We start from the raw sequence: 13,815 nt of genomic DNA, 5'->3' as shown, positions 1-13,815 counted from the left end.
TGACAAGCTAGTGTTAAAAAGAATGAAAAGTGCCCACTGCAGCCTGCTGCACTTTTTACCTTTGAAGTTTTTTTGTGTTCACCTGTTCCTGGTGAACTCCGCCGTTGTGTCCTTCGCTATTTTGGCTCACTTATCAACTGAACAAGACGTTTATGTCATCAATATGCTGTCAGAATCTTGGAGGACTACACGGGAGCGTGTCTAAGTAGGGTGAAAACCCCTGCCCCCCCTGTCCAATAGCAAATGTTTATGCAGAGATACATACATTATGCCTAAAGCTTATTTAGCATCCTGTAGGAGTAGAGTGAAAATATTGTTAAAAGTTTCCACAGGGAAAAGTTTTCTGATGGTCAAGAAAGAGCTTATTTCATGTATTTGATAGTAAATTATTTTGTATGTGACAATTAGCAACTGATAAAATGTGAGTGATGTAAGCTGTAGAGCGATGTGCAACAAGTGATCAATTGCTATGTGGACTGGAAGGTTTTATAGTGGGTTAAGGCTATTTCGAAACGAACAGGTGTTGACATTTGTAGCGTAAGGGAATTTTTTGCAAAGGTTGTTCATTTGCCTTTTCTGACCAAAACTTCTATTAATATGTGTCTTCAGTTTAACTCTACAGTGTTGCACAAAAAAGCTTCACTTAGGATTTGGTCTCTGCACAGTAGTTTTATTCAAGCACTGTGCAGAGAGCATAAAGATGTTTGGCCCAAAGGAGGAGGCCCACATCTACAGCTTCTATGGTCTCATCTAGTTCAGACAATAATGGCCTCAAAGGTAGAAAAATATATTCCGTTACTGTTACTGTTACTGTCACTGTCATGTGTTACTTTGTAATTAGTTTGTAATGTACAGTTGTTATTATCTGTAGAAATGTAAGAATATTGCTGCAGTCCGGGGGTGCTGTGTGTCATGATGTTGAGGTCTCTTCTGGTAACGAACTTCCGGTTTTACTTTGTAATTCTTATTCTGTTTACACTGTTGCCAGTGTTACTTCCTGTTTCCCATTAGTTCTCCCTTCTTTGTCATTGTATATCTCACCTTTTTTGCACCACACCTGTGTTCAGTTAGTTAATCAGCCTCCTTAGTATACACACCTTCTGCTTTGCTCTACCCCATTGCCAGATTGGCTTTGTTGATGTTGTCAGGCTTTCTAGCCTCATGTTCCATGCGTATTTTTAGTTTAGGTTGAACTTTCTTGCATTCAGACCTTTTGCATGATTTGGGGACATTTCCCCTTTGCTTGCCTTTATTGTTTCCTTAAATTCCTTTCTGTGTATGACTGCTGCCTGGATTAAAGTGATTAAAGACCGGTTACCTTCCTCTATGTGTCCTGCGTTTGGGCGTTCATCTGCTGTGATTGCTACACAGTGCATTCACTTAGGGCTGTATCAGGTGACCCTGAATCCTCCCTTAGTTGCGCTGCAAAGATTGAAATTAAGTGTTTCTTCTTCTTCTTCTCTGCACCTTTTTCACCCCCTATGTGTTTATACACCACTCTGCATTTAATCATTAGCTTGTATTAATCTCTGGCTCTCTTCCATTCCGCCCCTTACCCCCAGGGAGATGCAGGAGATGGCCGTCCCAAACTGAGCTTGGTTCCATCAGACCTTTCTTCATAATAAAAGGGCGTTTTCCTTCCCACTTTCATCAAGTGCTTGCTCATAGGGGATCATCTGATTTGGGGGTTTTTCCTCTGTGTTATTGTAGGGTCTTCCCCTTACCTTAGTTTCTTGATGACGTGATCAGCTGCTACAGCAGCAGCTTGGGTCCATACCAAGGTTATTATTGTTAACGAAAACTAACGAAATAACGAAAACTAGAAGTGAAAAAACATTTTTGTTAACGGAAATAAAAATAAAAACAAAAAAAGGAAAACTAACTAAAACTATAATGAGTGTTCACAAAACTAACTAAAATTAACTGAATTTATAGCAAAAATGTGTTTAGTTTTCGTTGATGTGTGCGTGTCATACAGTAGTCAAGGGTGAAAATGAAGTTTAGTTTACAGATTTTTTTCTTGCTGTGTCTCATTACGCCAGCAGGTGGCAGCACGTTAGTCGAGTCGTCTGTGTTGCTGCTCCGTCCACGCGCAGAATTATGTCAGGAAAAGTCGGAAGAAAGCGCCAGAGTCCAATTTGGGATTACTTTGAATATGACTGTGTTTTGGATAAAGCAAGTGTCTTGTAGTGGAAAGAGACAAATTATGAGGGACATTTCTAAAGGGAAAGAAATCCCACAAACCTTAAAGTGCACTTGAAAAGCTCACACAAGAAGGCTAACCTAGCTTACCTTGAGAAGGTAAGGGAGCACACTCAACCATCCCCAGAAAACAGAAGCTAACCCCAGGCAAGGCAGCGTGATGCATCCCGAGACAACAGGACTGGGATATCTACACAACTGTGTGAGTCAATTACCTTCAAAAAGTTTATCAATTCACTTGAACCACAATTACGAACACCCGGTGCTGCGAGAGTTAATAGTCTCATTGGGGCCAAGATATACGTTTTATAGTTGCCTGGTATCGATGGTTGTTCATCTGCCTTTATTTATTTATTTAAAGAACCCATAGGTGGGAATGTGAGTTGTCTGTCTCTGCATGTTAGCCCTGCGACAGACAGGCGACCTGTCCAGGGTGCAGTATGGTAGCTGGAATAGCAACATACCCAAGGATAAGCAGAAGAGAATGACTGATATGATGAAACTGGGATTTTGTTACACTTAATTATTGCAAACACGACTAAAACTATAACTGAAACTAATCAAAACTAAACTGAAACTAAGGATTTTCAAAAAATAAAAACTAAACTAAACTAGCAAACAATTGGTAAAAACTAATTAAAACTGATATAAAATTTAAAATCTGAAGTCAAAACTAAATAAAAATAAAAACTAATGAAAATTGCAAAACTATTAAAACCCTGGTCCATACAATCTCCATACTTAAGTGAATTGTTTCAGTCACAGACTAGGGTGAAGATTTCTGCTGTTCATCTAATTTGCCATCAACATTAGTTTGGAAGCCAGTCATGTCATTCAACAACTAAACTGTATCTTTCACATTTTAAAAAATTATACGAATTTTTATTGAGAAATTACATTTGTGGAAAAAAAATATTTCAGACTAACATTATTTGATCCTTGTAACAATCTTTGTAGGGGATTTTCTCTGTACCACATCTCCCCTCAGCATCTCTGCTCTCACTGCCTCTGCACCGGTTGATAACACAGACAAATACAGAACGCCGTGAACGTGAACAAATGTTGTCCTAATGAAATTGTAAACGATCTATATCAAAACCCATATCTGCAGCTGGATATGCAATCTGTAAGAAACTGAAACATAGCATTGTGGTGAAATTAATTTCCCCCAATTCCAAATATAATAGCGGTAATGCAGTTATTCAAGGTCTCCATTTGTCATCTCAGACTCCAATGAGATTTCTGTTTGGTTTGATGTAGTTTCCCCTCAGGCAGTCGCTGAAATAAAATCCCCAATCTGACTTGGTATTCCCACTTTGAGACAATTTTGTCTGAGGGAATCTGATCGCTCATATCGAGTCCCAGAAAGAATTTCAAATAGCTGAATAATGTAGCCCACAGAATCCTGTCACTCTGAATCAAGTCAGAAGCCCTCATCTATCTATATATCTATCTGGACCTATTAGAAGTATTGTCATTGGTTGAAACTAAGCACACAGAAGAGAAAAAACAAAACAAATACAGAATAAGTTAAATATGTCCCCGGGGATAGGAATCCAGGTCTCCTAATCTAAAGCACACCCATGCTCTCCACCTCTGAACTGGGATTTTATTGGTCAATGTCAAAACACTCATCTATATTCTCTCTGCAAACAATTTTTTTTTGTAAGTCACTGGCAAATGATCAAATTCTGTTGTTAAGATGTGAGGGCGTGTGTAAGATGATAGGCGTGAAGTGAAACCACAGCAATGCGACATAAGCCTGAAGACTGAACGTGTAATCTTTCCAGTGCACCTAGGAAGAAATTTGATTACATTATCTGTTCCTGGAGATCGTAGGACACATCCAGCCATCACTGTAATAAGGAGAGACACCTTGGGTAAAAAGAAAAAAGAGTAAGGTGGAAGAGAAAGTGACACCCACCTATAAATGGAGCTCCACTGCTCTGTGATGGAGGAAGAAGCTGAGATGCCAGTATTTCTGAGAGAGGAGGAAATAAAATTTTTGTCTCTGTTATTCTTTTTATTTCAGCTGTTTATCAATATAACGTTAACTTCCTTCTACATAATTTTTGAAGATGATATTGTCAATAACTTTATGTAAAATTTAGCTTTTTGTCATTACAAAAAATCGAATGCATTTTCAAAACAGTCACGCGTAAACAGAAGTGCTTCAGGATGTGAAAACTTTAACAATAACGTGAACACTGGTGCGTAAGTGGACCTTATGTGTGATTGTTTTGGGGTTTAGCCTTAGATAAAGCAGGATAACTTTTTCTTTCTTTACTCTTTTCCCTTTTACTTTATCTTGACGCTGGAGTGCTTAGCAGTTTTACCTGTACTGGACAGGAAACACTTGCCTACAAATGTGAGCTCTCTGTTTATCTGTCACTCATCTTATCTGCATTGCTTTTAAATTAACTGTGTTTGAATTTTTAGTCTTCTTTTAATTCATGTGCGGGTCGTGTCCCAGGCCTCTTTCCAAGCTGATTAATGTAGTTTTGACAAAATATCACAAAAATACGTCAATTTATTGTTTCTCTTATAAGAAACCAATCATGCTGCTTTCCAAAATAATAACAATCTACTGATAATCTACTTGTAACACCTTTTAATAAATAGTTATTTTAGTCCTGGCCATTAATATTTACCAATCATTATTAACGTTACAATTTACCACATTTCTGTTATTACTTTGTAATAAAGTAATTGTAATAAAACACAATTTTTTATTAGTTATTTATGAGATATTCTACAGCTGATGAGGAAAAATAACAATTTTTATACTATTTGATAACATTTTATATAATTACTTAACCACTATGTTATTCTTATGACCGTTGTTTTTGCTAATGATTCCAAATTGTTATTGTCATTTTGTAAATAAAGTTTCATTGATCCTGACATCACAGATAGACACGAAAGGTGTGACGCAGATACGTATGTGGACCAGCCATAATGAGACCAGTGTCATAGTTTAGCTGAAACTACAATTTTTTCTACAGTTAATTTTCTTTCTTTCTTTCTTTCTTTCTTTATGACCAAATCAGCTAGACTAAGCCGTGGTCTCCAATGGTAACTACCTGCTTACCTTTATTTAAAACAGGTACTACAAAATTTTTTAATACCGTCCCAAAAATTGTTACTAATTCAAATAAATCATCTGCAAGAGAGATGCATCACACTTTATCGACCAGCCATTTAAGCCTTATAAACACCAGCTGTAGCTTTATAATAACTAGATAATGTTTATAGATGGCTATTAACTATTAACAAAGTAGACAATTTGTAAACATTATTATCTTCTTATTGTTTGTTAACAATAATTATAAAAAATATTTTTTCACAGTGAGTTTATAATTTATTAACCCTAATTATTAGAATTGTTTTTAATCTAAAAACAATGCTTTAGTTTACACTATTTACCAGTAATTTAGACAAAACAAAAAACAAGTGTCACAACATATTTTAAAAAAATGATGAATATCATCTTCTTTTACGTATCCGTGTTTAAACAGACGAGGACCTCGTGTCATGCCTGACTTGGAAAGATACTGTTTCATTTGGTAAATTTAACACGTTGTTCCCTCTTTTGAATCAAACAAGTGTAAACCAAGCCTCGTTAATTAAGCTCATTAGGTGAACAGAAACCTGTTTGATTGGAGGCAGTTGGAGGCCTTCCGCTCTGATGCAGCAGCGGTATTTAACTCGCCATATTGGCTGTCTGATGGCTGCACCTCAGGGTCGTGTTCTGTGACATGGCTGCTGTCCCGGTGCCACCCTTGCACTCACACACACACACACACACACATACGCACACACACACACACGCAAAGATCCTTTAAGGGGCTTGGCAGACCCCCGGTTCCCCCTTCTCTCTAATCACTGTGTTCTCCAGAGGGGGTGCAGCCATTCTCGTTGCTCTTTGCAAAAGCTTGGCATTTGTCTGAGATCTCATTTCTGTAATTCATCGCTTGTCTCCCGGGAGCTGCGGTTGGCACCGGTGATGCCAAGTCCTCCCTCCTCCTCCTCCCATCCCTCTCACACACTCTCTAACCCTATTCCCACTCTTTGCCGCACCTCTCCCTCTGCTTCTTCCTCTCTTTCACCCCTGTCGTTGTTTGTCGTTGCCCTGAAAGAGGCTCTGACTGAAGCTTAAACTGGTGGGTGTACACACATTAACTCTCCTGTGATTGTGTTTGATGACCGCTCCAGGCTCAGATCACATAAACATGTTGAGTGTGTGTGTGTGTGTTGGTTGTTGTTTTCTTCTTTGAGTGTATAGAGTTGACAGAGGCTGCCAAATTAAAATGAATGACCCGCGTGGGAGTTATTGTTATTTCATATTTTCATATATATATGTGTGTGTGTGTGTGTTTGTGTGTGTGTGTGTATAAACATTAAGTGTCACATCATTAACACATATAAACACACATAGCTTAAATGAAGAAATAATTACACATCAATTATCACAAGTAATATCAACGTGGAAAATTTAACTGTGATTAATTAGTTATCTGTAAAAATGTACATCTGTTGTGTATTTGGAAGCAAAGAAGGTGGGTGTGTGTGTGGGGGGGGGGGGGGGAGGATTGATAGCTCTGTATTATTGTAAATGTATCCATAAAACAAAGTGGGGTGTTGCATTTGCACTCACTTCCTGTGTTAAGAGTAAGAGCTGAAATACGCAGCGCAAAGTCTCCCAGCAGCACAAATCCTCCCGCGACTCTCCAAGTCTTACAGGTGAATTGCTGCATCTCACATTTTGTTTATGCGTAAACGGCTGTTGGTGGCAGGCATTTTAAGCTAATAGCTGCTTTAAATAGCTGCAATTACTGAGAAGCATGAGATATTTAATCACTCCAGACCAATTAGTCTGTAATCAAGTAGTGTCCAAGTGCGAGCACGTTTTTGTCCTCCACTGTTCCTCTGCAAGCACCCGCCATATATTTCTCAGTGTGCCGGGAAGAGCAGTGATTAACACGCAGGGATATAGGCCCCCGTGGAATGCCGTAATGTGGAGTTAAATCAGGGAGAGAGGGAAGCGAGACACCACAACTAAACCTGTTATTGCAGTTTAACATATGCAGAAGGTTAATTCAAAGCAGGGGTGATGATGAGTGTTTCACAGAGCCTTGCACAAATTTGTGGAATTAGAAGCTTGCAGTTTCTTTCTTCCTTTTCAAGGAAAAGGAAGTAGTTTGTTTTTCTTATTAGTTCCAGGTAGTTGTAGTCAAATTCCCCTGGAAAAGGACAATAAAACAGCAGTGGAAATTTTTTAGAATAGCTGTCGTCTTTTGTGAGAAAGTCAAAAAAGGGGAGGGCACACCGATGCACGAAAAAGGAAACGCACACGCTTACACCTGTGCAAACAATTTCAGCCCGGGCCAGTTCCTTGTTTTGATAATCATGATACTGTGTTAATAATGACATTTCCGAGTGACTGCTCACAGGGCTGGTGTGTCCACTCCCTTGGCCTCGGCTCAACGGTGGAAAACAGCATCGCCAATATGTACCTCCTTATCAAACAGGAAGTGATGCTTTCCCACGATCTGGACCATTGAATGCACATAAACACACGCACACGCATTGACTCACACAAGGAGAGGAAGGCCGCAGGTACAGGAACTCCGTTCCATTCGACTCTGTTGGAAAATGACACAAAGATATAGGAGCTCACGAGTCCCTGTCTTGCTGCCGCACTCTTGTCTCACTGCAAACTGGGATTGTTTGGAAAATCCTGCAGTGCTAATGTCAGAGCAGTGCAGAATGTGCTAGCTAACAGCGAGACAGTGGGAACTGTGAGTCAACATATGGCTGCAGCAAAGTATAATAAGAGCGCGGATGAATAATGTATCTGGGGACGGCAGCAGTCTGGGGCTGCTGACTAACACAGAGTCAGACGTAGAGATCATGTAGCTGTAACAGAAATCTCCTGTCCTATGTCCCCGCTGTATTACTGTAGCACTGCACCTGTGATGGTCTTTCTGGACCGTCGTTTAATAAGGCTTACAGTAAATGCGAAGCATGTTCTGTTTGTGTAAAGAAGCATCAGTGTATGACTGACTGGCTGCTGAATTAATGCCATATGTCACTGCCAGGATATAGCGCAGTTACATTTTACAAATGCAATTTCCCTGTAAATGTTAAACCTCTGTTTTCTGTAAATATAAAACACATGACATGAGATTTGAATGAAGCAGTCGAGCCAATGTCAGCATGAGAATCGCCAGGTGGAGTGCTATGAAAATAAAGCACGGTCAGCCGGTGAGTGTATCAAGGTGTGGGCTAGGTTTTTTTTTTTTGCCACAACATCCTTAAATTCGGTAGCATGTCCTACAAAAAATAAATAAATAAATAAAATCCTGGTGAGACAGCTGAAGCTTTTTGTTTGAGCTCTCAGGCCTCTTCCATGAGAGCCAGGGAATAATCTTTAATCATATCAGGAAGGTCTAACTGTCAAGCTAGCCACCTGTGCTTTAACACATTTTTTCATTTTCTTTCCTTTTTTTCCTCCCACCCCTCCTTTTATCACTCATACACAGACAGGCACACAGTCGCTCACATTTCACATCACAAGGACAGGACCCGTCAAGGGCAGTGATGCCAGGTTCCCTTGGTGTGGACTATAAACACACACAGGTGGCCTGTGTGGCCATGCTGGAGTAGGATGTCTGCAAGGTGTGCTGCAGGGCCCTTAGGGCCACCTCTGTCGCTGGGGTTGTTGGTGTCAAACGGCCGCTTTAACCTGCGTTTGGCAGGTTAACGTGGGGACAACCAAACAAGGGCCGGTGTGTCTGCAAGAAAAACCTAAGGCTCCGCACAAAAGAAGGCGGAAAGGAAAGATACTCCAGTGGAGCCAAAAGCTGCGAGTGAGATACGTGTGGAAAAAGATACCCAGTGAATCAAAATAAGAGCTTTTTTTTTGAGCGAGCTCATAAATCACTAACTACAGTATGTGATTTTACTAATTTTAGAAAAAATGTAACTGTTCAAATATGGAGATGTATCTGGTAAATGCTCCCGTAAACCCAATGAGGCCTTGAGTTTCTTTCAGCCAAGAGTGTGAGTATAATTTTCATCTATACTGAATCCCATAATAATCAGCATCTCACCAGGCATTTCTTTTCTTCATTTGTTTCTCATTAAAGCAATAACACCATTTTTCTTTACTGACTTTCTTTCCAGTAACTTTACGCTCTCTTTCCGATTTTGTTTTAAATCCATCTACACTGTAAGGGAAGCTGAGAAATATTATTTGCTGAACATCATTGGTATCATGTGTGGAAGTCTGAGCCGTAGATGCTGTAAATTACTGGCCTTCATTCTTCATTCACCTTCTGTTGCACCGTGCTTTCTGCTGAAATTCACGTGGTGATCGTACTTCCTGCTCTGCAACATTTCTTGTCCGTTTCTTTTACTGAGCCTCTTTAACAGGAACATGTTACATCACGAATTGCCAACTGCAATAATATGTTTTGATATCTCACTAAAGAGATAGTATTATTTCTGCACGAAGGAATGACACATATCCGACTTCTCGGCTGTCACTTGTGTTTGAGCGATCCTGCTGTTGTTGCAGCCGTGTGTGTGCGCGCCTGAATTAATAAAGGCTCAGAAAACAAAAGGCTTAAACCCTAAATCCTGTAAAGCAGGTTTAAGGACTAACAGTATGAGAAGTCTGCAACATACTAACTTTACCCTCCCTTTATTTTCCAGGGAACTAAATGAATAAATTACACTGCACCTCTCTCCTTCTCAGCACTTCAGGTGCCAGTGAAATAAACCGCAATGCGCCCCCTGAGACAACACTCGAGACGACACAATTCTTCCTGGAAACTTTTAATTGTTTTGACAACTCCTCATAAGCCAGTGAAGGTCAAGTCCGACAGTGCAGCTGACAGTAATGTACAAGTGCCCTCTCACACTGGCAGGAGGGTGGTGAGGTAAATTCGGTGTTCAATGTCATGAAAAATAAAAGATTCTTGTTTTCTTCTCTCCACTTTTATATTAATAATGACTGGATGACTCTCCAGACTTTTCACATCCGCGTACAGACGTCTCCGTTCCAAAGAACAACAACAGCAACAACAAAAAAAAAAGAGTCTGTTAATGTTCACATTTGGAACCAATTTATAACCAAAGTTTAATGATTTCTTGGCGTCAATCATTAACTTCTCAAGGAGAAGCTCTGATTGCACAAATCTGAGAGTGTGTTGCAGTGATTTTTTTTTTTTTACATCGTAAACACTGTAAGAAGTGCCGTAGTTATTATGATCACTTTTTAACAAGAGTGCAATGTAACAGAATCAAATTAAGCCCCCCTCTTTTTCTTTTCTTTCTTTCTTTTATAGATCAAACAGCAGGCCCACCCATCTCTCTGAATGGGTCAAAGCTGTCAAAGTAAATGAGTACAAAAAAAAAAAAGATTCAAGAGAAAGCTGAGCAGGTCAAATAATCAAAGAACTCGTGTTTGAACTCCACCACATATCTACACAGGCAGGGCTGCTTCAGTGCACATTCAATATCTCTGCAATGAGCCTGACATGCTACATATTAAACTAGTCCAAAGAACACTGCAAAGAGTTAACTGATATCATCATGTGAGGACATTATTGGCAGAGCAAAACCACGTTCATTCACTAAAGTGTAAACACAATATTTACATAATGACAGGAAAAAAAAGGTTTTAATAAAAATATCTTATAATTACAATAGTCTATTTTAAGCATATAAGTCTTCCTTTCACATACTTTTATAGAACATTTGCGTCTCTATATTTACAATCGTATTTGTCTCGAATCGGAATTGTTCTTCTTTACAATATCAAACATTTTAAGAAACCAGGGATGGCAATCCCTGTTCAACACAAATCATCTATTTTAAACAATAGATGTCCCAAAAAAAAAACATGTACAAGGATTTTTCGCAGTTTAGTAAAGCTTTAAACTGGAGTCATTTTTAGTTACTCTTTAAGCACAATTCACAAACAGTTTTCATAGCTGTTGATAGATGGGTTTCCAACAACAACAACAACAACAACGACAACAACAAAAAAAACTTGTCAGCATGGGGATCCCATATTTTCACTCTTTTTGGGGGAAAAAAAAGTGACAAGAAGTGTGAGCAACTTAAGCAGGAGGAAGGATGGGGAGATGTCTACACACTGAGTCCTTGTTCAATGGAACTAAAAAAAAAACTGATATGAATAGTGATTTTATTTGGGTTTAATTCCTCCCAGCGGTTTTGAAATCCCCTTGTGATTGTGCCTCCAGTTGGGTGTGAGTCCCTGGCGAAGCTTTGCTGGCTTTGGAGCGGCTCTGTGCAGCCTGCACACCTGTGGAGGGGATGAATAGAGGCGAGGGGGGGTGAGCTGCAAAGCTCCAGACTGACTGGCGCCACCGACAAAACAGAGGCCATGCTTGATCAACAACCCAAAACAAACCAGGTCAAACAACAACCACACAGCCCCTTGGGCTGTTCGGCAAGGCTGGCGAGGACCAGCCGGGACTCTCTAGAAGGCTGTGGAGTGTCTCGCTGTAACACACACCACCTACATTCTCTTAGTCCTGTCCAGGTGTGTTTGAATTCAGTGCTGTAAATCTGGTTTAAAAGCCAGGAACTGAGCAGAGTGTATATGACACTGAGCCAGAGAGAGGGGGGAGGAAAGAAAGTGTGTGTTTGTGCATGTGTGTAAGAATGAAAGAGAGGGCAAGCTGAGGTTTTAACCCTCTCTTCTTCTGAGATTGCTACACCAGTGACAGTTATTGCGCAAAGCACAGCTGCATCTGAGGCTGGTGCCAATTTCATGTTCCTCAATTATTATTTTCCTTGACATCTACTGGCCTCCCCAGAGCACTCTAGAGATTGTCAATCTACACCACATATAGGCTACAGTATTCAAATTACTGAGGATGTCTCACTAACCACCAAATACGGTTGCATTTTTTATGTTTATAAAAAATAAATGCATAAAAAATTAATAATGTTCACAAATATTTAAAATAATATAGCAATAATATTTTACACCCACTTACCAATGCAGTGCTCAAGTCTCAGCGACATAAAATCGAGTCCTCCGGCTTTTTGACTATAGACGTCCTCTACAGAAAGATAAAGAAGAGAAACAACACGTGAAACGATGTCGCTCTTGTGGATGACAAAACTAAATAAAGGCAAGGCCCTAAGCCCTGAAAATAATAATAATAAATGGCATACAGCAGAGCGGCAGAAAATTATCTCCCATAATAAATTCTCTTATAGCCTATTGAATAACAAATTGCCCTTATTGTGCGCAGTGGAGTGGGCTGCGGGCTGAGGTACTTCACCAATCCTGGAATAAGGTGGGCCTCTGACACACACTGCCATTATCATGCAAATCATACGGCCCGCAATCAAGTGCGCAATCTAACCCACGTCAAATGCGATTTTTACGCATGATTTTTCAAGCCTCTGATAAGTGCTGTATGACATTCTGATTTTTTTTTCTGTCCTTTTTCACTAACACTGGAAGGACAATGACACATAACGAGTATGACGTGCTTTGTCTGAGTCTGAGTGGCGAACGGCAGTCTGGCACCGGGAGGTAAACTGGGGTCCCCCCGCCCCTCCTCCTCCCCGGTCAGTCCCGGTGAAAACGGGGCGAACCGAGAGGCTCCTCCTGGCTCCAGCTTACCTGGTGCTGATCAATGTTGAGCACCGTCAGTGGTGTCCTGCTGGGGTTCGAGGCTCGAGGAGGGCAGGTCCCGGTCAACTGAGGCTGTTGTTTATGGAGAGAAGGGTGCGTCTCCAGGGCCAGCTGCAGGTCCAGAATGTAGTCTATGACATGCTGGAGGATCTCCACTTTGCTGACTTTCTTATCCTGCGGAATGGTGGGCACCAGGCGCTTCAGCCGGCTGTAGCAGTCGTTCATGTCGTACTGCAGGCAGAACAGGTCCTCTTCTTCCATCCTGCACCGGGCGATGTTGAGGCTCTGCTTCGACAGATAGTGCAGGGAGAGCTGGCTGCCGCTGGAGGAGGAGTCCTGGGGGCGGACTGGAGTAACAGCCTTCATCTTAGATAACCAACGGCTCAGAGAGAAGCAACGACAAATCGAGCAATTACACTACTGGTGGCGAGAGGTATTTTAAGATTATAGCACGTCGCTGTTAACACAGAAAAAAACTAAAACGGCCGCAAATTAGAGAGAGAATAAGATAACGAAAAGGCGAAATTGTAGCCTGTCAACACATCCCGTTGAGCTTCGTAGTTCCTCTTACTTCAGCAGGCTCGATGTGAAAGGAATGAATAGATTTCCTACATTTATAGAGGAGAGGGGAGGCGCCAATCCAGCCGGCTGACAGATCAGGGAGAGAAGCTGGTCAATCACCAGCAGTCCGCTGCCCACCGACCCGACGACGGAGCCGAGAAAAAGGCGTGTCTCATTCTCTGTGCGCTGCGGTGGGCTGTCTATCGGTAGGAGGAGTGTGTGTGTGTGTGTGCACGCGTGACCGACTGAGAGAGAGAAAAAGAGTGGCGATCGAAAGCAATGAATTACAGCGACGGTATACTGCCGCCGTCCAAAGGCAAAAGTCTCAATTTGTCTTTTCGACCAGCGGTACAAGGGGTCTGTCT

General features: G+C 40.9%; 1 protein-coding gene across 1 annotated transcript; it reads right to left on the bottom strand.

Annotated features, from left to right (window-relative positions):
- Positions 1-10,028: 10,028 nt before the first annotated feature.
- id4 (inhibitor of DNA binding 4) lies at positions 10,029-13,610 on the bottom strand. Its single transcript, XM_085177403.1, has 3 exons — positions 12,878-13,610; positions 12,240-12,305; positions 10,029-11,539 (listed from the first exon to the last, which is right to left on the bottom strand). Exons 1-2 carry the CDS (start codon positions 13,253-13,255, stop codon positions 12,258-12,260), a joined length of 426 nt encoding a protein of 141 aa, XP_085033529.1. The 5' UTR covers positions 13,256-13,610; the 3' UTR covers positions 10,029-11,539; positions 12,240-12,257.
- Positions 13,611-13,815: the final 205 nt, after the last annotated feature.

The sequence above is a fragment of the Neolamprologus multifasciatus genome, chromosome 11 (genome assembly GCF_963576455.1).
Source record: "Neolamprologus multifasciatus chromosome 11, fNeoMul1.2, whole genome shotgun sequence".
Classification (NCBI taxonomy): domain Eukaryota; kingdom Metazoa; phylum Chordata; class Actinopteri; order Cichliformes; family Cichlidae; genus Neolamprologus; species Neolamprologus multifasciatus.
Note: the sequence above shows the minus strand (reverse complement) of the source record. Positions and strands in the feature narration are given on the sequence as shown.

What these genes read in the sequence shown, in the direction of transcription:
- id4 (XM_085177403.1), bottom strand. Translation starts at nt 13,255, where the DNA reads ATGAAGGCTGTTACTCCAGTCCGCCCCCAGGACTCCTCCTCCAGCGGC. An exon ending in TCAACATTGATCAGCACCAG is followed by an intron (nt 12,306 to 12,877) that starts GTAAGCTGGAGC and finishes ATCTTTCTGTAG; the next exon opens with AGGACGTCTATAGTCAAAAA.